This window comes from Harpia harpyja, chromosome 15 (assembly GCF_026419915.1).
Source record: "Harpia harpyja isolate bHarHar1 chromosome 15, bHarHar1 primary haplotype, whole genome shotgun sequence".
Classification (NCBI taxonomy): Eukaryota; Metazoa; Chordata; class Aves; order Accipitriformes; family Accipitridae; genus Harpia; species Harpia harpyja.
The window spans coordinates 29,718,076-29,741,675 of NC_068954.1; the positions used below are offsets into that span (position 1 = coordinate 29,718,076).

The 23,600-nt window shown below is 40.3% G+C and overlaps 2 protein-coding genes across 2 annotated transcripts; one reads left to right on the forward strand and one right to left on the reverse strand.

Moving 5' to 3' along the window:
- The first annotated feature begins 186 nt into the window (after window positions 1–186).
- On the forward strand, window positions 187–5,586 carry TMPRSS12 (transmembrane serine protease 12). Its single transcript, XM_052809859.1, has 5 exons — window positions 187–288; window positions 758–956; window positions 2,481–2,752; window positions 3,542–3,684; window positions 4,727–5,586. The coding sequence occupies exons 1-5, from the start codon at window positions 195–197 to the stop codon at window positions 4,997–4,999; spliced, it is 981 nt and encodes a 326-aa protein (XP_052665819.1). The 5' UTR covers window positions 187–194; the 3' UTR covers window positions 5,000–5,586.
- Window positions 5,587–5,702: 116 nt separating this feature from the next.
- Window positions 5,703–21,708, reverse strand: ATF1 (activating transcription factor 1). The gene is made up of 8 exons (XM_052809860.1): window positions 21,503–21,708; window positions 16,400–16,516; window positions 14,311–14,439; window positions 12,448–12,545; window positions 10,736–10,866; window positions 9,365–9,544; window positions 9,103–9,262; window positions 5,703–8,702 (listed from the first exon to the last, which is right to left on the reverse strand). The coding sequence occupies exons 2-8, from the start codon at window positions 16,508–16,510 to the stop codon at window positions 8,558–8,560; spliced, it is 954 nt and encodes a 317-aa protein (XP_052665820.1). The 5' UTR covers window positions 16,511–16,516; window positions 21,503–21,708; the 3' UTR covers window positions 5,703–8,557.
- Window positions 21,709–23,600: the final 1,892 nt, after the last annotated feature.

Here is a 23,600-nt window from a genome sequence, read left to right on the forward strand (position 1 = left end):
CGCCGTGTGTCGGGTTTTAACGCTGTTCGCCCCCAGAACATTAAAAGACTCGTTTTTAACGTTACGCGCCTGGGAAGTTTCCCGGCGAGGTGCCGCGGCTCCTGTCGGGACGAGCCGCCGCCTCAGCGACCGTTGGCAGCGGCGCCCCCCCCGGGGCCGGCCCCGCCGCCATTTTGTGCCCCCCTCGACGGAGGATGCGGCGGGGACGGTCCGCCGCCGCCCGCCTGCTTCTGCTGTTCATGGCGGGTTCCCTGCCCGGGGTGGCGGCCCCGCGGGCTTTCAGTGAGGGTACCGTGGTTATACCGGAGCAACGGGTGTGGGAAGGGCCGTGGCGGGCAGTTGAAGGGGCTGAGAGGGCAGGCGGGGGGGAAGAAGGGGGTCGGGCTGTGGTGGTGCAGGGCTCCCCACAGACACGCGGAAAAAAACTTCATCTGTGCCTAAATCAGATGAATTCCTAAAGCAGCAGCGACTGGGACCTGCTTACCCTCAAGGTACGCCATAACTCCATACCCAAGAAATACGTGTGTCACCAGCAGAAATAACACACATTTCATACAACCTGCAAAACCAGTCCCGGGATCTCCAGGAGCTGGGCTCCAGCTGCAAACATCAAAAATCCTGCAGCAAGTAACACTGTAGATCAAAAACGACAAAAAACCCCCCTCCAACTACTACAAACTCCCCAAAACGCTGCTAGTGCACCAAAAGCTCTGGTTTTTGGTTTGAACGATATAACCGACTCTGTTCTGTTTTGCAGAGTGCGGACAACGGCCGCTCTTAGACGGCGTCTCGGGATCCCGGATCGTAGGTGGACACGACGCTCAAACTGGAGCGTGGCCGTGGTCGGTTAGCCTCCAGATTCACCAAGCTGGCGTACGATTTGCACACGTTTGTGGTGGAGTTTTAGTTAACAAGAATTCAGTACTTACCGCCGGCCACTGCGTTACAGGAAGGCAGTATGTATTCATGCTAATAGCCCTTTTTTTTTTTTATACTGCGAGGAGGGGACTGTAGATCAGCAAAGTATCACCTGCGGCATCTCTGAACAAAAGGCAAATCAATGGGACATACACGGACCGAGCTCTCATAGCGCAGAACCAATGTGCAGACCCAAACGATGCAACTCCTGTTTGCTGATACAGCCCGTAGCAGGGACTGGTCATGGCTCTAAGGACCAAAGACTGTCCCCCCCCTTTGTCACCTTTGCTGTAATGGTCGTGTGTGGTGGCGGCTGCCAGCCCAGCGTGGGATATAAAGATGTAACTTTGCAATCAACATCAAGAAGTCTTAGATATGCACTTCTGGCTTGGCCCAGAACAACCTTTGTTATTTTTAATAAAGGGTCTTTTGTTTTTGATCTAGGTGACATTTTTGTTAGGTTGGGGGCTTTTTTTTTTTTCCCATGGAGCTCTAATATTTCTGATTAATACATTTTTCTAAACTAGTAAAGCTCACCGCAAAAGGAAACTGTTGCAATATTTAGATTAGAAACATTAATATTCATTAGTCTTATCACTATTTCCGTTTTTCCTGGTTAACAGAACCAACAATTTGGCACTTAACTACTTTTTTTTTTTGACAATGTGGTAATAACACTCCTCAGAACAGGCCTTTTAATTGTACTTACAGCAATTCTGCAGCATTTCAGCTAGCCGATCGCTGTTGTCTTTCGGTAGTCTTTAACATAGTTGGAAGTTCGTATTGACTATGTTGACATAACCATGACCTAAGGAAAACTGAACTGTAAAAATCTCTGAACTTTGAAATTTTACCATTTACCAGGACTTTGTTAGATCAGTTCCTTGTTTCTTTCAATGCACTTTTACAAACATTAATTTAGAGGGGAATTATCTCACAAATAATCAATTTAATTTTTATCTTACACTCTGGAGAATTTTGGAGGTTAATCTGAATTTCATAGCTTGTCCTTTGCTCATCACAGGCCAAATTCAATTCCCGCTTAATATCAGTAAAGATTTTTTTCAACATACTTGAATAGAAATTAGGTCTGAATGACTCCGGCCCTATTTCTAAATTTAATATTAAGTTGATACTCATTATTTGTAACTTCTAGTTAATGGCCTTCCCAAACCTAGGTACAAGCACAGTCTTTATAAGTATTATGGGTATAACCCCACTTCCCTTTCTGCAAAATAAATCCAATGTTTTCATCTTTTTCAAAAGAATATCTCCCAGGTCGCCTCTGCTGAGATGGGGTGGAAAGCAAAATCTCAGTATCAGCTTAAATCATTAATCTGAATTCACCTTAACAGCCATAACCACCATTAGGCAAACTGGGTGTTCAAAACAGACAGAATGGTAATTAGCCAAATTTGTTCCGGACAATATTTACTACAGAATTTTCAATGTATATTCCTAAAGGTGCATCAGCCAGCAGTAAAACAATCGGTTAAAACAGTGCCATCAAGAAACATATTTACTTTAACGTAATTGTAAAAAACACATGAATTCTCTCTTAGGGACCCACATTCCTGGAGAGCTGTTTTGGGTGTGCTTAACCTTCAGAAACATGGCAAACACGCAGCAAAAAGAACTATTAGAAGCATCACTGTGCACCCAGAATTCAAGAGAGAAACATTTGAAAATGATATTGCATTATTTGAACTTGATTCCGCAGTACGCTACAGTGACTATATTCAGCCTATCTGCTTACCTCCTGCACACCTTTACCCACACGTTGACAATGAAACAGAATGCTTTATTAGCGGTTGGGGGCGTACAGCAGAAAAAGGTAAAAATTTGCTTGCATTGTTGATCAAGTTATAAGCTACATAACTAATATCAGGTTCCAGTCCCTCAAGCTCACTGACAGAGAACTGAATTTGTTCAGGTTATAGTCTCATCGCACAACATCATTAAATCCTTCTGCAACTGAATATCTGCTTTCAGTGTTTTATCCATTGCAAGCAGATTAGATCTAATATGTAACCAAAGGCATACATTTTCTAGCCTTTCTTCCAAGTATAACATGAAAAAAGGAAAATAAAACTAGCCTGATTTTCAGATTCATGGTACTCAATGTTGTCTGCTAGAAATAACTTTTTTATTGAAAAACAACAATTCTGATGATGGGCATTGTGAACTTAGGGATGCCCATGTATTTTATGAATGGCTGCACTCCCTCAAATTCTCTCTTTAATCACAATGAGCACAAACTCGATGTGATGTCAGTTGGCGGTGTGCATCTTTCTTGTGTGGAAATTTCAAGGACAGCTGGGGATCATATAAGTTTGATAAGTCACCTCTGACATTCTGAGCAAGGCGAGTGAGCAGTATTGTTATCAGCGATGTTTCTTCAGAATAAGAATTGCAAAAACTACATCAAATCTAAGTCTGCAAATCCTTAACCCACCTAAGTTCAAATCCATTAGAAGTAGGCACGATCTGTATTACATACATGTCTAAATACGTACAGAAACATGCTTAAGCTAGCTAAACAGGAAAAAAAAGAGCACAGTAAGAATTGCTACACGCAACAGCATAAATATTTTACCTTTCTATATGCTGTCTTCCATTAAAGGTAAAACTTCACCTGTGTTAAAAGACGCACAAGTGGAAATCATTCCTTCTAGTGTCTGTAACAGTTCTGATGCGTATGAAGGTCTGGTTAGCAACAACATGATTTGCGCTGGCTCTCGATCAGGAGGCACCGATACCTGTCAGGTAAGAATGAACATAGTGCCTGACCTGCTGCTATGGAAACCCCCAAGCCAGAGTCTCAGGGGCATCATGATGACCAGCATTTGTAGCACAATTAATTAAAATAGCACAAATACTAACCAGAAAACACGTCAAACTGCAAAAGCATCATCATAAATAGAAAGAGAGGCGAGATGGTGATTCCAAAGAAAAAACGCATCTCAAAAACATACACAAAGAATTCAGTGATACTCAGCAGGAGACAAGAATAAGTTAAAGGAGAAAGACCGCAAACATATTTATACAATACTTCCCACAAAGATGTCAATAAATGATACAACATTACACAAACATGTATCACTGTACATATGTAGTGTGTGTGAAGCACACAAGCATCTTGCCTGTTTTTATGCTTTTGAAAGAGAGCAGCAGCATTGGAAGGTGATACGGTTCAGTGATACGGCAAGATTTTTATTTAAATGCTGAGCAGTCAGCATCGCTTTCTGAGAAAAGACAGTTCTCGGATCAAAAGCACTAGCATGCAAAAGCTGGGGCACCAGTTGTGATATGGAGACATTTATAATTAAAACCCATAACGTATTCATAAGTACTTTGTCTGCTACACTTCCTGCTTTCCTCAGCAGTTTTCCTTTAAGTAGGTGATATGGCAAAGACTCAGAGTTGTGTATTCATTACTGTGTGTCTTGGTACTTATACATTGTGTGGACAATATGTTCTCATATTAACTGATGAGAGAGAAAATTTAGGGAGATAAGCCTTAGCCTGAAAAGGTGCAGAAAGAAAAACAACAGAACTTCAGTTAAAGACACAGAAATTAATGCAGGTGTGGTATTCTAGTCAAGGCAGCATCACCCAGCATCACCAAATTTTATCTTAATTTGTCTGTGTACTACTATCCATGTATTACTGTCATTTTTACTGTCCAGTTAACTTAGCTGATTAAAAAAAGTTTTTAAAATAAGGTGGACATATTACTGACCTAATTCTACATTGTTTCCTGGAATGGAATATATGTTACTAGTTTTTTAATATTGTTTATTTACAGGGAGACAGCGGTGGACCTTTAGCGTGCCATCACCCTAGTACCAACAAATACTATCTCATAGGGATTGCTAGTTTTGGAGTTGGCTGTGGCCGACCAAAATTTCCTGGGATCTATGTCCGTTTATCTCAATACAGAAGATGGATAAAATCTGAACTTCCGTTGAGTAACAAGGCTGTGAATCCCATGAGCGTTACACTTACCATCCTTCTGACTGCGGCATGTATAGTACTTGTAGACTTTCTAAAGGGACAAACCATTGTGTCATCATCGTAAAGGTTTGGTCTGCCTGTTAAAACTTGGAAAAGACAGCTAACTCCTGTTTCAGAATAAATCGAAGCGCCAAAGGACACACACTTATTTTTTAGAAGTCATGTTTGCAACTGTGTTATTTTTTTTGTTTTCTGCCTTTGATTTCCATACTAACAGTAGAGGAAATGATAACAATCTTCACCCTAATAACGGAATTGAATGCAGAAATGTTACCAACTGAAAATACTTTTTTCCCGACCCTATTTCTATGCTTTTCCAGCTATCAGAAGCCTAGGTACTACTTCATAATACTACCACCACGATTTTGTAGATGGCAGAGACACTCCCTCTGCTGGGTGAATCCTAGCAGAGCACAAAATGGTTTTAGTGAACAGTGGCTCAGCTTACTGAAAACTAAAAAGGAAAAAAAAAACCTGCAGAAAGATAAGAGGTATTCACTACTAATTATTTTTAATGTTTTTTAAAAAATATTTTAAAAATTATTTTTAATGATTTTTAATTATTCATGACTAAAAGTTATGCGCAAATAACGTAGTACTCTGACTGCTGAAAGGACATATCAGATAAAAGATCTCTGGGTGCTGTTTCATAAACTAAATACTTATTCTTGGCCACTGTAAAAGACCTGATACCACACAATGTATGCACATTTGGTAGGAACCACTGCAGTACTATGTTAATTAAAAATAAATAAGGAACATCAGAATTATATTTTGGCGACTTTATTTACCAAGGTCAAAATTTGCAACCATCTAATCGTTTCAACAAATATTTACAATTCATATAAAGCATGTACTTTTGTTTGGAAATAACCAGCAGAACAGTATTAGGTACTATATCTCTTACTCTCAGGATATCAATTTTACTCTCTTACAATCTAGATTTTGAAGTAAATCCAAAATAAGTACTTCATGATAAGTGATTACTTAAAGAGCAAACTCATGTTACTGTTTAATATTTCCATGATGAAAAATAAGCTGCTCTTTGCAAAACACTATTTTAAGAGGATAAAAATTTACTAACGTTATGTCTGGCAGCACTACGTTTGTTTCACTTGCTGAATACAGAAAGAATTGGCCACCATTTTTTTACAGTCTTAACACTTGATAGCTTCTTTTATTATTATTCCGTATTACAAAAGAAGGTAAAGGAACAACGGCACACAGTGAGGATCAAAACACCATACAGAGGAGTTACCAAATTAGTTTCAGTACTGTAGGTCAAACCCTCTTAACCATATGCCAAATAGCGTACACACACCTGATGGGAGACGGAGCGAAAAGGTCCAATTCTCTGAGGTGCTAAGCACGTTCCAAGGTGTTCATTTTTCCTGAAATTCCACTAACAGAAACAGGAGGCACTGGAGACCTCTTTTGGAGCAGTTCCCTAATGTAATGACTTTCTCAACCTTGCTCATTATTTTTGATGTGCAACGAAAGCACTCTTTTTTGACGTGATCGCGAACAGAAATGTATACTCCAGTTTGGCCTAAAGGAAACATATCATGGATCATGTCCACAACAATCAGGTGTTTAGAAACTTCAGAAAAAACCCCCATTTTTATAGCCCACTAACAATGCGATTGTGGAATGCAGTCTTTCTCATACCATTCGCAGAGAGCTCTGCTTGCTAAGAAGTCCATTAATTCAAAAATGAGTAAAATAAAAAATACTGACTGACCATATGATAAGCATTACACATCTAGGGAGTGAGTATGTCTTTTAATCTCATTCAGATCTGAGCTAGCACAACACACACACGTAGCTCTAACACCTTTTTAATAGCATAGTCCATAGTGCAATTCCCACTGACATAACTGGAAGCAGGATTCAATCCTAACTATGGAAAATAGTGTATTTATTATTCATGCAATAAGCACTGCATACACATTTTTCTATTTCACAGAATCACAGAATGGTCGAGGCTGGATGGGACCACTGGAGGTCACCTTGTCCAACCCCCCTGCTCAAGCAGGGTCACCTAGAGCCGGTTGCCCAGGACCACATCCAGACGGCTTTTGAGTATCTCCAAGAATGGAGATTCTACACCCAAAAGAGTCCTGATCATGTCAAACACTTAATTTTCACCTGAAACAAATTAAAATCATACAAACTAGAATCTCTGATAGCAATCAGATCTAATGTGCAGATATTATCAACTGTGGGGAATAAAAAGCCCTGATCTCTTTTTTTTCTTTTTTTTCCCAACACTCTTTAGGATCCATTTTTTTGCAAGTTGCCTACAGACATACAAAATTAATTCAAATATCTCCTACACCAAAGAGGATCTCATTTGACTTTGTACTATCCATAAAAATATATGCTTGAAAATCTGGTTCACAAAATATTTCATTTGTTTACTAAAATGAAATATATAAACTGTCAAAATACGTATATAAACTCAATGTCAGAATTTGTAAAGATCACAATTTGGCTACAAAATATACCAACCATCTACCTGTTTTCAATAGAGTATTTTCTTACAAAGATACCGTTACTTTGCAAAATATCGCCTACCTTACAAAATTAGTCCGGAAATTTTGCACTACTTTCAGCATATAAATCATATATTAGAACCTCATTTAACACTTTGGTATATATCTTCCATTTTTTATTTTATCGTTCTTCTTCTATTTGGTTTAAATGTTCCAAAGCACAGTAGAATCTCCAGACAGAATAAGCAATGCATGTTTAATTGTATATATAATCAGCACACAATTTATTTTTCAATTATAGATGTTTATCATGCCCAGCAACTAAGAACAAACTATTGTGAAATCATTCTTCAGAAACTTTTGTTCACCAGTACTCGTTCCACCACATCGTACTTTAAAATAATTGGATGTGTTGAATTCTCTTAAGAAAAGTCAACACCTTATTTCATGTGCCTCAGACATTTTCAGGACTAGGCCTCTCACTGCTTTCTGCAGATCCTTTCCAAATTTGATAAACACAGCAAACATTGAAAAAAACCCCCAACTTTTTAAACTGTCAGCTGAGAAAGAGTAAACATAATTTATACCTCTAGCAAAGTATTAGCTTTTTTAATCATCTGCACCTGTAAATGACAACTTACAGGTTAAAATAAAAATATTTACATACAAATAACTGAAAAGAAAAAGTAAGGATTGAAAAAGAGTAAGAAATCAAAACATATACTGGTTATAAATGTTACTAATAAGTCAACTATGGCAAGGATTCCATTTCATCCACATTTTAATTGTAACCAAATAGTGCCTCCATTACAAGAGGCATGTGTAGAAATTTTCAAAGAAATTCTAATCACCTGCCTTATAAAACATCACTGTCCTTTTACTGTAGATGCAATCTTGACTTTATAAAGTTTCCAGTTGTGCCAGCAGGAATTTTGGTGAGGTTTTCTTGTTTCCTTTTTGTACTTTGTCACCAACATGTTGTAAATAAAATCTATATAGTCTTTAAGTTGTGAAATCTAGGTAGAAAAGTTTCATTTTTGACCTTTCATCTAGTTTAAAAAATTCAGTATAAAAAAAAAATTCTCCTCTGAAATTTAAACAGTCCACAAAAGTTTTACCTTCTTTTCTTACACACTTTTATGACAGTAAAGATCTTTCAAAGTTTTTAGCTCTTCAATTAGAGTTTTGTTCTGATTTTCCAGGACCGCAACTCGATTTTCCAGACATTTAACATACTCTTTCTTCTTTCTACGGCACTCTCGAGCAGCTTCCCTGGAACAGACAAACAGAAGTAATTGTTTATTTTAGATTTGAGATGTGTCTATTTTACGAATGTTATGATTCTGACCAACATGGGAGGAAAGAACTGGCATGGCAATCTTGAACAAAACAAACGGAAAAGTACACAACGATAGGTGGAGAGCATGAAGTTTAGCAGTATCTGGTAGTCAATCTGCACAGAAAAAACAATTTGCTTTCTCCAAAGCGTGTCAGACGGAACATGTAGCATGTTTTGGTCAGAATTTCCAATGCTTTTAGTCGCTGGATGCAGCATACCATCCTGATGGCACAATCAGTAAAGCTAGCTCGCAAGACTCGTAATTTGTGCTTTGAAGATATATTTCAGAACTTCAAACTAACAAATCAAAGCAGCCCACGTGCACTTACATACCTGTTCTTCATCAGCCTTATTTCTCGTTTCAACTGTGGATCATCTGTCTTACTTGTCTGTGATGTCAGAGTGACAGGAGATGTCATCACCACAGTCTGAGGAAGGGATGTGGTAGTTGGTGTCGTGCGGATCTGGTAAGTCTGCATGTCTCCTGACGCAGCTGTTGCGATAATAGCATAAGACATCAAAACGTGGTAGCGTTAGAAAGTTAGGCTTGCGTTAGCGATGGGTATTTCTAACCATTTCCAGAAGGCGTACTCACTCTGCACTACCACCTGGTTGCTGGGTACGAGTATCTGTTGACCATCTGATGTTTGTGCGTACTGCAGTATTGTTGTCCCAGGCTGAGTACCACCCGCATTTGTCATTGTTAGTGTCTGCAGACCTTGCACACCATCGGTACTTGGGCTGGCCAGCTGTAATCCGTTTGCAGCAATGGCAACTTAAAGAAAAAGGAACATGCACAATAATAGTTGTAGCTGTACATTATAACATACAGATAGAGGTAAATCTGTAGACTGTACACCTGTTTCCATTGCTGAAAAATACTGCCAGCTTTAAAAGGCTTTTTTCTTCCGTCACTTTCAACTATCTGATCTTGCTGCTGGGTTCTTACTAAATTTAAGCAAGCTGGAGGGGGACTTTTTACAAGGGCATGTAGTGATAGGACAAGGGGTAATGGCTTTAAACTGAAAGAGGGTAGATTTAGATTAGATATAAGGAAGAAATGTTTTACGATGAGGGTGGTGAGGCACTGGAACAGGTCGCCCAGAGAGGCTGTGGCTGCCCCATCCCTGGCAGTGTTCAAGGCCAGGTTGGATGGGGCTTGGAGCCACCTGGTCTAGTGGAAGGTGTCCCTGCCCATGGCAGGGGGGTTGGAACTAGATGATCTTTAAGGTCCCTTCCAAGCCAAATCATTCTAGGATTCTACGAACATATTGGGTTTAAGTGGCGAGGTGTTGGTAGTGCAGGGAGCTGCAGGGGTGGCCTCTGCAAGAAGAGGTCTGGGACTCCCCCGTGCCAGACACCAGCTCCACGTGGACCCACGCTGACCACAGCTGGTGGCTGCTCTGTGGAAACATACTTAAGAAAGGGCAAAATTCCAGACAGGCAAAGGTGTCAGGGAGAGGGGAGGAAGTGAGAAACAGCAGTATGAACACCCAGCTCAGAGAAGAAGGATGGAAAGGAGCAGGTTGCCTTTTGGTTCACAAGCACAATGAATACTAGGGATAAAATCTAAGGAACAAATTCTTTTTTTTTTTGCTACCTCCCTGATACCACAGGAACACGTTTTGGTGTGGCCCTATCATATATATAATGGTATCTTCACTGATCTTACATTTTGGACTAAATCTAACACTAGAAGACTGCTGTGTATTTTGTAACAACATCCTTTGAATGTCTTGTCTTAACATGCAAAAATTAAGATAATGAAGCATTGAGTTTATCTGGAGTCTTCAGATACCAGCCTATTTCCATGTAATTAACAGTACTAACTTCACTGACTGTTAGATAAATAACCAAACCTTTTGAGTTTCATCTTAGTCAAATATATAACAAAAAGAATATCTGTATTTTGAGGCAAGTTGAATAAAAAATGTGTCCAGTTAGGCATATATTTTGTATAACATACTGTACTGTCCAGTGCTTGTCTGGTAGATAGGCGTAGGAACGGACATAGATGTAACAGTAGAGACACCAGGACTCTCCTCATCTCCTTTTCTATCGCGTGTATCTTCAGAAGAAAGATCTTTCAAAATTTTTCTATAAAAAAAGTTTCTTTATCAGCTATAATAGTAGGCAAAACCTACAAATTACTGCAACAATAGTTACAAACTACTATATTTAGTATTACAGACATAAACACTAAAATTTTGATGTACAACAGTTTTTGGAATTAACAAAATTTTGTATGAGGTGAATGCCTCAAACTCTTCCTGTAATTACATTTCTGTAGTTTATATAGTCTAGTTTGTTATTTAAATATTTGAATAATTTTATGAGCTAAGAACAATTCAAGTCAGCTACTGATTTATAAAGTATGAGTATGTGCAAATCAGCACGAATTCCAGATTTTCAATTATTATCCTCTAAGAGCCTTAGATGTTCGGACTGGTAAGCCTGAAATGAAAACCTGCACCATTTACAGTAGATTTCAGTAATCTCCAGAAAAACGTTGTGCCGAAAACTAGCGCTGCAGCTGCATCGCTTTATTTCAGTAAAAGCTGCATCAGAGTTTCCATCATAAACATTTTCCGGGGATACACAACTGGCCTGTTAAAGAGATTTTTCTGATTTACAACTCGATCCTCTAATTCTCTCAAGAACAGGCTTTGTATATCCAATTAAAACCAGTTTGCTCTGTCTGGTGTCAGAATAAACTAAAAAGGAGTAGATTACTACAGAAAAGCTTAAAACTTAGATCTTTTGCTCTTTCAGTACACAGTAAGACTTTACATTTCTTTTCTGCGTTTAATTTAACTGTTGCACAGCTTCCCAAACAACCCATGTCCTCTATAACAATGCCCTATGAAAACAGACACACCTCTATTTAAAAGAAGAACCAATGGAAGCATGAATTTTATGCATCTTACCCCAGGCCTAATGATGAATTAGTGGCAGTTATATGAAGAGAAAAGCAGAACTGACAACTCCTGATCCCAAACCCACACGGCTAAACAGTTCTCCCATAGAAGCTCTGCATACAGCTCGTATTTTCCTGTCCTGGCTACTATAACTGAAGATTCAGAATTGCTCCTTTCCACCACCGTTTTTGACTGCATGCAAAATAATAAAATCCCTCCTAAATTACTTGTTCTGGTACATAATTCAAGATGAGATAAAGCTGTCAGAAAGTACTAAGAAGAGTGGATAAAACATTCAAAAAATGAAAAGCAGTGGCAGAAGTGGGAACAATAATCACTGACAGGACTATCAGCTAGGTTAATGAATTGTCTTAAAATTTTCAGAACATTATTGTAAAAAATACTAAATTCTGTGTTAAGTTTCTAACAAATTTATTATTTGCAAAGCTAGGATGTGGCATTTGACTGCAGTCCTAATTTCAGTAAAATGATATAATTGAGTAAAATTACAGCTGATAAACAATTTTCCCTATACCACACCATGTTGAAGCTGATCTCCAATGAGTTAAGTCAAAGTTTCCTTGTAGCAAATGATAGCTAACAAGGCATCCTCAAAACATTTGCTGCATGAACAGATCCAATGCATGTTTCAAGATAAAAAAAAACAACTTAGAGGTTGACAGAATATATACAGATATTGAAAGAAGTTGCTATTTCGGTTTCAAATGAAAAAACAAAATAAATTACATATAGTACTTACCGGTAAGATGGACGACGAGCTAGGATGCCTCGAGCTTTCTGTGAAGAGCCTATGCTATCTGACGAATCCTGAGAATCTTCACTCTCAGACAAAGATACCTAAAAACCACATTCCATATGGTTATCCGGTATGCTTCAGAAGAAATACCCAGAAGAGATTACACATTTTAATTGTATATGAGCTAAAGCTGCACAAAAACTACACAAATGCAAAAAAGAAAAGCTCAAGAGATTCTCCCAAACTATTTATCACATTAAAAGCTGAAAAACGTCCACCATCTGAAGCTAGCTGTTCTAGCTGGATTAAACTGCAGGATTAATCAATCCAGAATGTTTAAAACAGCAGTGTGAAGAAATACAAATGGTTAATTATTTTCATAAAACTCATACAAGCCTAACGATCTTAATAGCTGATACAGTCTGAAAAGGTGAGCCACTCCCACACATAAATTTGTCTAAGGAGGTGGTGGGAAAGGAAACAGGAACACCATTTATGTACAGAGACAAACATATAAAATACTTAAAATCTTTTACATAGACAGAAGAGCAGTGTATTTTGTTGGTCAGAATATGAGTCAAATGAAAATAATATTTAAGGCAGCAGCATATCAGGGAGTAAATATGCAAAGTATTATCTATAATTTTCTCTTTATTCCACTTTGTCCTCAACCAGTTGGCAAGTGTTATTTTTTTCTCTGATGCTCCTTATTAAATACAAGCTAACAAAACATTTATTTGTACTTATCTGTGTGCCAGCAACAAAAAGTCAAGAAGAATGCATGCAGCTCTGGGAAAAGCATTTCTCACTTGACTGCTGCTACAGAGACAAAAAGAGCAACCTACTATCAACATTTAAAAAAAAGAGCTGCTCATGTATTACTTTTTCTTTCCCTTTGAGCAACAAGGCCATAATGTTCATAAATTGCAGAAAAAACAAAGGAAAGAATACAGTCAGTGGGGGCCTTGCAACTAGAACATGATGATAGGAAAGGGACTGACGGAGGAGACTCAAGTAACGACAACCTACTAAAACAGATGCTTAACTGTTTTCAGCAAAGTGAAATGTGTTTTCTTTTCCATGATCTGATGTTACAGGAACAATGACAGCTGAAAGTGCATTATGAGTTTACTTTTCATGGTTTATCAATTTAATGTCGTATGAATAGATAAGCACAGTACAAAGGATCAGTGACAAATTAATGTGTTTTAGCACAGTTCTTCCAGTCATTCGGCTGACTAGTGCAGTTATTTCACAGTGTAACTCCAATGCCATGCTGCCCAGAACGCTCTCTGCAGCCAAGAACTGAATGAAGTAGTAACAGACTCAACTGTAAACTCCCCAGGGCACCTCTCTGAAGTGGCTTGTACAAAAATCACATGGCAAATGAGTAAGAGACACAAGCAGAACACTTAGGTACCACAGAAACGGAGTTACAGCATACATGAGGTGAGCAATCAACAGCTCCTCCACCATCATTCAGGTCTACCTTTTCCAAACACACATTTTTCTTCATTGGGTTATTCTATACTCTCCTTATTTGTATGGTTATGGTTGCATGTCTGTTAAGAGCACCAACCGAAGAGTTGTGGTTCTGTTTTCTTTTTTTTTATAAAGGGAGGCAATGTCAAAGAGTTTAATTTCAACTCCAAAGGTGACTTCAGCACTACAAATAATTTCAAGCCCAAATAATCATTATGAACAATGTATCCCCAAAATACTGTCACTGGATTGCTTGCTATCTGTTACAGTGGGGCCAGAAAGGCTGCACTGTGGCAGAGTTAGCTGAGTCAGACAAGCCTTTGCAAGTCTTTTCACATACATAAAACAGGATTCTTGGTTATTTAACAGACGTTCTGTAGTTACCTGCACTGTTTGCACCTGAGGTGAGTGGATTACAGAAGAGGACTGAGCTGTCTGAATGACTCCCTGGACCTGGACTTGTTCTCCAGGAAGCTGAACAACTGTCAGGGGAGCAGGACCTCTTAGAGACATCTACAACAAATCAAAGAATCATTAACAAAAGCGTTTGTTCCACAGTATCCAGAAAGTGTATATACATGTAGAAAGACTAGCAGAGAACATGCATTAGCAGAAGCTTCTTTTAAGTCTAATTAAGTCACAGAAGGTATCCTTTAAAGATATAGATTTTTGAGATACATATCTGCATACAAAAAAGGCTGAAACAGTTACTTATTTGCCTTAGGTTAGGGGGAAAATCAAATATGTAGCATTATGTGCAAAAGACTAAAATGCTGCAACTTAAATACATGCAGTTCTAAATGAACCACAATGAAGCAGACTTCTTCAGAATCACAACACTGAGACTAAGTGAGCATGATTGCTTTCATGTCACTCCATCCATATGCACAGATAAAGCCCCACATTTGTGGCAGTTTATTTTTTTGATTCCATTTTAAGAGTGTCTTAGACTTAGATAAGCAGAAATAAAAGTGCCCAATAAGTAGCCTTAATTCTCACTAAAGTTAACAGGAGTTTAGGGCACTAAAATCTACATCAAGATAAAATGATCAACGAGACTGAGGGCTTAGGACAGATCAGACTAACAGTACTAAAGCAATGCAGAAAGTAGCATGAATAATGTACATATTTGGTGTTCTTGGATTATTTTTTTTTAAGCAACTGGTATGAGGCTACAGTTCAAAGATTTCACAGAGAAGAAATCACAAGAGTTAAGTATAGCAAAAGCTGACCGATCTACTTAGAAAGTTCAAGGCACAAGGGCTGTACAAAAGACACCAGACCAGAAAGGAAACTGAAGGAGACAAGGTATGCAAGCTCTGGACAAGGAAGAAGAACAAAGAGCAGATTTTTCCAAATAAAAATTACAGCATCTGTTCTTTAATGTTTTAAAATGACCAATTTCAATAAATGCTGCTGCTGGAATCTAGGTTTAATTGGCAAAAAGTTAATTACTACTGCTACTCTTATATAAAATACTTTTTACATTCTAACAGATTTGTATTCTTGATGTTGAACTCGCACGAGCCATTGCACTTAAAAATTGATTAAAGTTATACACGTAGATGCATAAGTAAATAACCAGTTTCCTCACCAAATTTCTTCACTACTTTTATTAATCTGGAATATATGAAAAGATGAAGGGATCATTAAAACTCATACAGCTAACTCTCCATTTAGTACTACTTTTCTATCGTACATCATAATATTAAGTTACATTGGCAACTTTATATAAAAACAGATCAGAAAAACAGCCTGTAAACAAACAACAGGATGCTTGCTGACATTCTACCCTGTCTTTGCCTCATGCAATTATCTACATTTTGCATCAAAATCTACATGGCTTCCATAGGGTAAACAGTGGACGAGCTGCAAAACTTCGCTGTTTCACAGGACGGCTATGTGGCTGAGGGAGCAGACTTTACCTAGAAAGAGATGCTCTTTCAGATGCAGAAATTTGAATCATGAGGAAGTCAGGTTAAAGCTTTGAAAGTGATGTTACCTTGTAGTAAGTATGTAAAATTTCCAACTTGATATGATTTTTTACATTAAATACATTCATTTGGGCTAAAATCCAAGTGTTTCCATGGTGCTGAGCACCCAGGATTGCCATTACTACAAAAGGAGCTGTAAATGCTTTTTCTGAAAAAAATTACAATTAGCCCCTCAATTCATTACTAAGCAGCTTCTGTATGTCAGGTTGATGATGATTTCAAAGGATGTACAATCTAACAAAAATGCGGGGCTGCATTTTTGCACTATACAAGCACAAAAATTAATTGTGGTCTTTCGAATACAAGCCATTTTATTAATTTCGTGTCATCCATCAACACACAAGTACATTTTTCTCAAGCTTCTTTTGTTTTTTCTTCTCTGTGTGTTTCTAAAACTCAAGAATTAATATAGTTTGTAGTACATAAAAAATGGCTCTTAACTACCTCAAATGTTTGCTGAGATTTGGCCCAGGCTTTACCTGTTGAGCAATATGAGAGAGCTGAGCTGCCTGTAGTGTTGTACCTTGTACAGCTGATGTTTGTGAAGGCGTCACTGAACTGTTACTGCTGCTCTTGTGCACCTCTTCCATAATCAACTACAAGAAAAGTAACAAGTTAAATTCAGTTAATGATAAATTTGAACAGCAGGTAGGTGCCCAGCTTCCACTGACACTTTATAGAATCTCAGTGCATAATGTTTTTAGTCTTATTTGGACATTTTTAATTAGTTCTTTGTCCTTCAATGTCACCTTCTATTATGGAATAGCACAGCATTTTTTGTGACTTCCCCTACAATACCCCGAGCATCGTTATGCCTTCTCATGGGGACAAGAAGGGAAAGGCACGGTAGGAGCCTTTCCACTGACTCGCCCCGTGGCTTTGGGCAGGTCGAGCACAGCGCCTGGCACGCCGCCTCTCGAGGCCTCGGAGCCCGGAGCAGCACGAAACCCCGTTTTGGAACGGGAGACACGTCCCGTTTCGCCCTGACAACACCTGCACTCCAACCGTCTGTCAGCGCCGGTTCAGACCTACCCGGTGCTGAAGTTTGCTGTCAAATGTATTTACTGAGTTCCTGGGTTTTGCATAAAAATAAACAAAGTCAAGTCATGAGATCTAGGAAGAAAACCAAGATAAAGCATTTATACTAAAGAGTATCTTGCTCTAAGTAAAATAATTTTCCAAAATATTTTATCCAAGCTACCAGCCAAACCTATTTTAAAACATCTGAAGGTGTATAAAAACAAAATGGGGATTCAAAATCAAAGTAGAGAGAACACAGTTTTGAATTTTAAACCCTGCAAAAGTCACTCCATCTCCACGTAATACAGTCAGTAACACTTCTCTCATTTCTAAGATTTTCTATTTAACTGTTCAACATCTTGACAGCATCCCCCCTCCAATATTGGGGGATTTAGTGATGTAAAAATGCAGGCTTTTAGGTGGGGTGAGTGGGCGTACCAGCCTAGAGCATTAAAAGATGATCGGTGAGTGTTAAACATTTTGTCACAGAAGGTTTGAAACTGTTGAAAGGACAGTTGCTATGAGACTGGAAATTACATTTCTTTCTGTGGAAATGTGAGTCATTGATTTTTCCCTACTGAGATAAACCACAGCTCTTGCAGCCTGACGTATACTTAGAGGGTAAAAAGTCAATGTACACCAAGACCAGAATCTTGGTCTTGCAATCCTTACTCATCTGAGGAGTCCCACTGCAGAACTCCTCAAATAAGTTACTAAAACAGGACTTTGTGGAGAGAAAACTGATGGTTGGGCGATACATGAAACCATACCCTTTACGGCACGGAACAAATGTTCTCCAGCACGATACAGCTTCCCAACATACTTATGTCAATAAACATAAAACAATTTCTCCATAGTTTAAGCTGAAGCAGCAAAATGAAGGCTTCGCTCTGGAATAAAAAGCTCACGGGAGCCAGGCAGTGCTTCAGATGTTCCCAGCTTCTGGAAACCTTCAGCTAATCAAAACTATCCCGACTGCCTTTGCTAAGATTATCACGTCACCGCTGCTGCTAATGCAACAGTGCTTTCCCCTCCGCATCGTCAGGAGCGTGAACCGGAGACAAGGATCCTGACTGACACCCTGCTCGACTTCACGCTGCTCATGCCTGCAAGAAACCAGCCCCAGTGCAGGAGCGGAGCGATGAAGTTCTAACATTTTCTTTTTTCAGTTGCTACTGCTGCAGAGCTCGCTTGAAAGTCGGAAAGACTGCTTTGGCTTTTTTTTTTTTTTTTCCAGGAAAATTGAGAACTAAAGTAATTTAAGTATCTTGAAGCTATAAAAAATGAAGAGCAGAATTAACGACAAGCATATATAAGGGATGCAACTTTGTATACCCTCTAATGTAGTTCTAGCTTTTTATAAAGGAAAATCTACTTTTATACCCCTGTAAAGGGAAATATTCTAAGGGTCACAAGTAAACAGGGCACTGTCAAACTGAAATCCAGTCAACAGCAAAAACTGAAATAAATTTCCAGTGCTACAGAAATACCCAATTCATTTCTGTAGTGCTAAACCACATTCTGTCTCCCGCTCTCTCTCTTACTGTTTTTCTCTGCCTTATTGCCCCATGAAATACTGACAACAGCAGCAAAATAGACTGCAAGAAACAATGAAACCGATAGATATAACACCACCCAAAATAAACAAACCGGGGAGAAAGCACAAAGGTTTTTGCTGATCTTTCTCTCATAGGTGTGAAGTCCTACTTACAGGAATAAAAGATAAAGTATTTCCCATTATAAATACGATTTTTCAAGTTCATGTCATCTCTGCTTGCTCTACGATATTTAACTAAATATTCATCCAACATCTATGAATCTTAGTAAAATATTATTAATAAAAAAACATTTAGCAAGCAATTTTAACAAAGTGAAAATTACCACGGCATCTTATATCCTCCATGGGATAAAGGAGATGCAATACGCTATTTGGCCTTGCATGACTGTCTCACAAGAAGACCCACATGCCTCTATCTTGTCAAAACAACTTATTTAGCTGGAAAAAAACAAATTTTCCATTGGAATGGCCTTCTGTGAGCACCTGAAACAGCGATTACCATCTACCAGCTTTTAGAAAGGCAGTTCCAATGAAAAACCTCAACCTGCAAGTTCTCAAAGCTTTGAAAAGAAGTACCAAAGATGGAAAATATATCAGGGTTTCAGCTTTTTACACCAGTTAAAACTACTTCCAACAACAGAATATACGCTTAGTTGAAATGAGCTGTATAGTTTGGGGTGAAGGAAGAGTTTTACACGTACTGACAGGAAGGAATTCATAAAAGCAACACCTGATGTTTTATTAGCCAGAAAATAATTACTGTTCCAATCTGTATGAAAACCATGTTTTTATAATCAGATAGGTAAGGATGATGCTTTTCAGAATAAAACCAATGCCTCCACACAGCTGCATCTCAAAAGTAATTTAATTTAAATGAAAGGGTTCTACAATAGCAGCATTATGAAGTTTCTTTTGAAGGACTTTTAAACTTCTGAGAATCGGCTCTCTCCAGCCAAAGAAACTCATCTCACTTTAAATGTGAGTTTGAGTCTCAAACGTATCTTTCTTTTAAACACAAACAGGAATGTCACATTTCATTGTGGACAAGTTTAATTTATCATCCCGAAGTTCATATATACCCTCCTAATACCATGCTCCTTAGTTTGAACCACCACTCAAGAACCCCTAAAAAACCCCCTAAATGACTGAGGAGTATCAGTTAAAAAAGAACAAGTAAATAAACAAGAAAAACCCATTCCTGCAACCTTCACTAAGCCTGATGAAAAATACCCTAAAATACTAAAGAGATGGTCCCCTTACAGGCATACTGCGCCCGTGCAGTTAACGATCTTCACAAGATTTTACTCTGAATCACTCTTTACTTCAGTGTCCCACAACCAGTGTACTGCTCTCATCCTTACTGTTTTGTTTTTGCCTGCTTACAACACAGATTATCTGAGACAGTGATTGTCCCTAGTTAAATGCTCATAAAATGACTAAAATTGTGGATTCCCAGCCTCAGATGAAGCTTCAAAGCATAACCAGGAGGCAAAGAATAAGATAATGGAATATAAAAGCTGTACATTAAGGCAAAGAGAAGTGAGCTGTAGTGCAGGAACACCAAAGGAAGAAACCAAGTTCTGTTTTGCCCTTTTAAATCTAGCAGAGGAAAGGCCTGAATGATATTTCAGTACTGACCTATTCTAAGAGGCAACTGATTTTTTTAAAAGACTCTATGAAGTCAGAAAGCAAAGAATACTGGACACAGAATTTTATTCTCAAATGCTAAGTGACAAGAGTAAAACACTGACATACACAAATTACAGAAAGTGATTTAAAACATTTGGTGAAATTATACTCAAGTAATCTGGTGAAATTTTGGATCCTTTAACATCTCAAGGTGTCTTCACCAGCTACAGCAGTTAAAAGTACTATTTACTTAGTTTTGCAATTAAGACACTTGGGGAAAGTTTTTTCATCCAGAAGATGGAGAGAACTCCAGTTTTTTCCAGGAATCAGTGAAAGACAGAGGCAAAGGACAGCACATCCTACCAGTTCATGCCAGAAAGCAAGTGAGGAGACTTGAGTCAATGTACCCAGTTACAGTTTTGGATCCCGTTCTGCGAACACACACCAGAATACTCCTTCAAACTTCAGGAGTACTTTCCGTCTGTGTTTTCTTCCACTCACCCCCTGCCCCAGCCTTCTACAGCGAAATGCAGCTTAGTGAGCATTCCCATGACAGGCGCCTTCAGAAATGAAAGCCTGCAGTCTAAAACCGTAGATGTTATATTGACATAAGGGACCTTGGTATTTGCGAGAGGAAAATATCGATGAGATCATTTACAAACTCATACCCATTGGAAGACACGGTACTCGATCAAGATTAAGGGAAAAACGGGTAATCACTGCCATCGATAGGTGGTAATCGCTCTTTTTTTTTTTATCGGTCGATCTCAAGGGTCTCTGGGATGAGACCACCGCTGCCCTTTTACGGAAAACCCACTCAAACAGGGATGAAGTCACTAGCCGGGTGCTCCACGCCGGAGCCCGGGGGGGGGAAGCCTCTCCACACCTCCAGCCCCCCACGACCCCCCCCCCCCCCGCCCCGGGGTCCAGGAGGCTCCTCCGTGGCACCGACCCTGCCCCGCGACTCGGGAACCAACACCCGGGGCTAGGCGGGGACCCGGGCCCGGCGGCAGCCTCTCCCGGCGGAGGTGGAGGGGGCGGTGAGCGACCCCAGGCCGCACGGGGAACCCGGCGCACCTGGCTGGGGCGGGAAAACTCCCCGGGGGTCGGTCCTTCCGCAGCGGCCGCCCGTCGGGAAGGGGAGAGGCGGGCACCGAGTGAGGGGAACGACCGCACCGCAGCCCGGTCGCCGGCCTGCGGCGGGACTCAGCCGTTCCACCTCGCGGGCGGCGGGGAGCGGCCGGCGCCCAGGCCGCTGAGGGGAGCGCCTCGGCCTGGCCTAGGCCCGCGGCCGGCGGGGGCGGCGGAGGGGAAGGGGCGGGCGGGCGGGCCGGCCTCCCCCGCCCGCCCGTGGCTCGGCGGCGCCCGCTCTTACCTCAGAGGCCCGCCAGGCCCCGCCGGTGGCCGCGCGTGGGGAGAGCCGCCGCCGCCGCCGCCGCGCCCGTCTCCGCCTCAGGAAACCGGCGCCGGCGGCATCGTAAACACGGCGGGCCCGCGCGGGACGCTCGGGGTGGGCGGGCTGCGACCATAGAGTCCCCGCGGAGGCCTCGCCTAGAAATCCCCACCATAGAGTTCTGGCCGCATAGGAGCCCCGGAGGAGGAGGCTAGAGCGCCCGCTCTGGCGCCGCCTCCACCCGGCGGTTTCCAAACGAGGGGTATCATAGAGAGGCGGCGGTAGAGCGCCGCTGCCGGGCCCCAGGGCGGGAAGGTGGCCGCGGCATAGAGCCCGAGCGCGCAGGCCGCGGCCTCGGCCCGGCCGGGCGAGAAGAGCCCTCGCCCGCAAGAAAAAAACACAATATTTCCCTTTATCCTCAACCGAGGCACGGGTGTACACAGCCACGCGTAAAAGGAAGCGCTAAACGGTAGCGAAAGCGGAGCGGGGTTGGCTTTCACGCCCGCAAAACGCCCGTTCTGGCCTTCCAGCGCAGGGGCGCGAGGGTTGTTCCGTCACCTCTAGCTGCTTTGCTTTTATTTTTAATCTTTAGAACAGCTGTATTAGTGAAAAGGAATTTCAGGCATTGCACAGCGACTGCTTTAGACTAAACAAAGGTCAAACATGTAAAAGGAGCAGGAAGGATTTTGGCTACAATTCCTCGCAGGCAGGCAGGGCGGGACTGGTTATTTTTTTTCTCTGAATTTAAAGTTAACAAAGATTGGAAGCAGCAGCACAGTAATGAGATTTAGTATTCCCTGTAAAACGCTGCAACTCGAGGTTATCGCCAACGGAAGCCTTTCCTATGATTTTTCACATCTCCTGGCTGTTATCCTAACACAAAGTGCAAAATACACTAGAAAGGGTTTTGACTAAAGCTTTAGTGTAATATACTTGCCTTTTTTTTTTTTTTTGCTGCTACATTAACTCTTGAATTATTTTGTTTGCAGTTTTCACCGTTTGTTTTCTTTTAGTTTTACTTTCCTGAAATGCCCCTAGTTGTGATGTGGTTTACCGAGCACTTCATCTCTAACTAATCAACGTTAGCAGATGAACGATGTATTTGCAGTAAATCCCGAGTATGCCTTCTATTGCCCTGACAATGCCTTCCGCAGCCACTGCTGAAAAGCTTCAACATTCTCCAGGTTTCTCTTCCTGAGAATTACACAGTTTTACTTGCCCAATTAGTATTAAGCTCACACTATATAAAGTTACGATACCAGAGAACGTGCCTGGGCTGGAGCTGTGACAACAAGAACAAGAATCTTCAGACACCTGGGAAATTTGATCACTCAATTGTTGGTTTTTTTTTTAAAGATGTTTTCCCAATATTAAGCAAATAATTTTAAAATACAGGCAAGATTTACTGAAAATGAAATGTTTTCAAAAGAAACCACAGTAAAATTGCTACTCGTCATTTGTAGGAAATAATGTGTCTTAAGTATAGTCTTACCCAGAAACATACAACCATTAACAGGTACACGCACAGATGGGAGCGGGTGTTAGATTACAGTATTAATTGCATCCTCACTGGTGCTAAACTGCATCTGAACATTTATGAATATTTAAAATGAATCTTCATAAAGCCTCCATGGTTAGTTCTGGACAGCAGAGATTATCCCGTTTTAAATCTCAAATGCCACCACAGCTTCTATTTCATCGGGTCATACAAAGCCTTACACAGTTGCTTTAGCTCTCCAGAGGACAAAACCCCTCGCGTCTTGCTGGGAATTGCAAAGGTTTAAGAGTCTATACATCTGTCACTGAATTCCAGTTCAAAATGAAACACACCAGTCCTGAATCCTAACCAGAAACTGAATAAAGAATATTTAATACTACAGTAGAATCTTAACTATAGGTAGGTCATGCTTAAAACTGCATCTAATTCATCCTCGGCAAGTGAGCTCAGTTACAACAACTGATTTCAAAAGCTAAATGGCCTACTGCTGTAGGTACAAGACAACTTCTGTCCAGCCCTGGCAGAGCAGGGAGCTCAGCTCTTCACAGCTTCAGGTCTCATACATTTCTAGATACAAGTGAC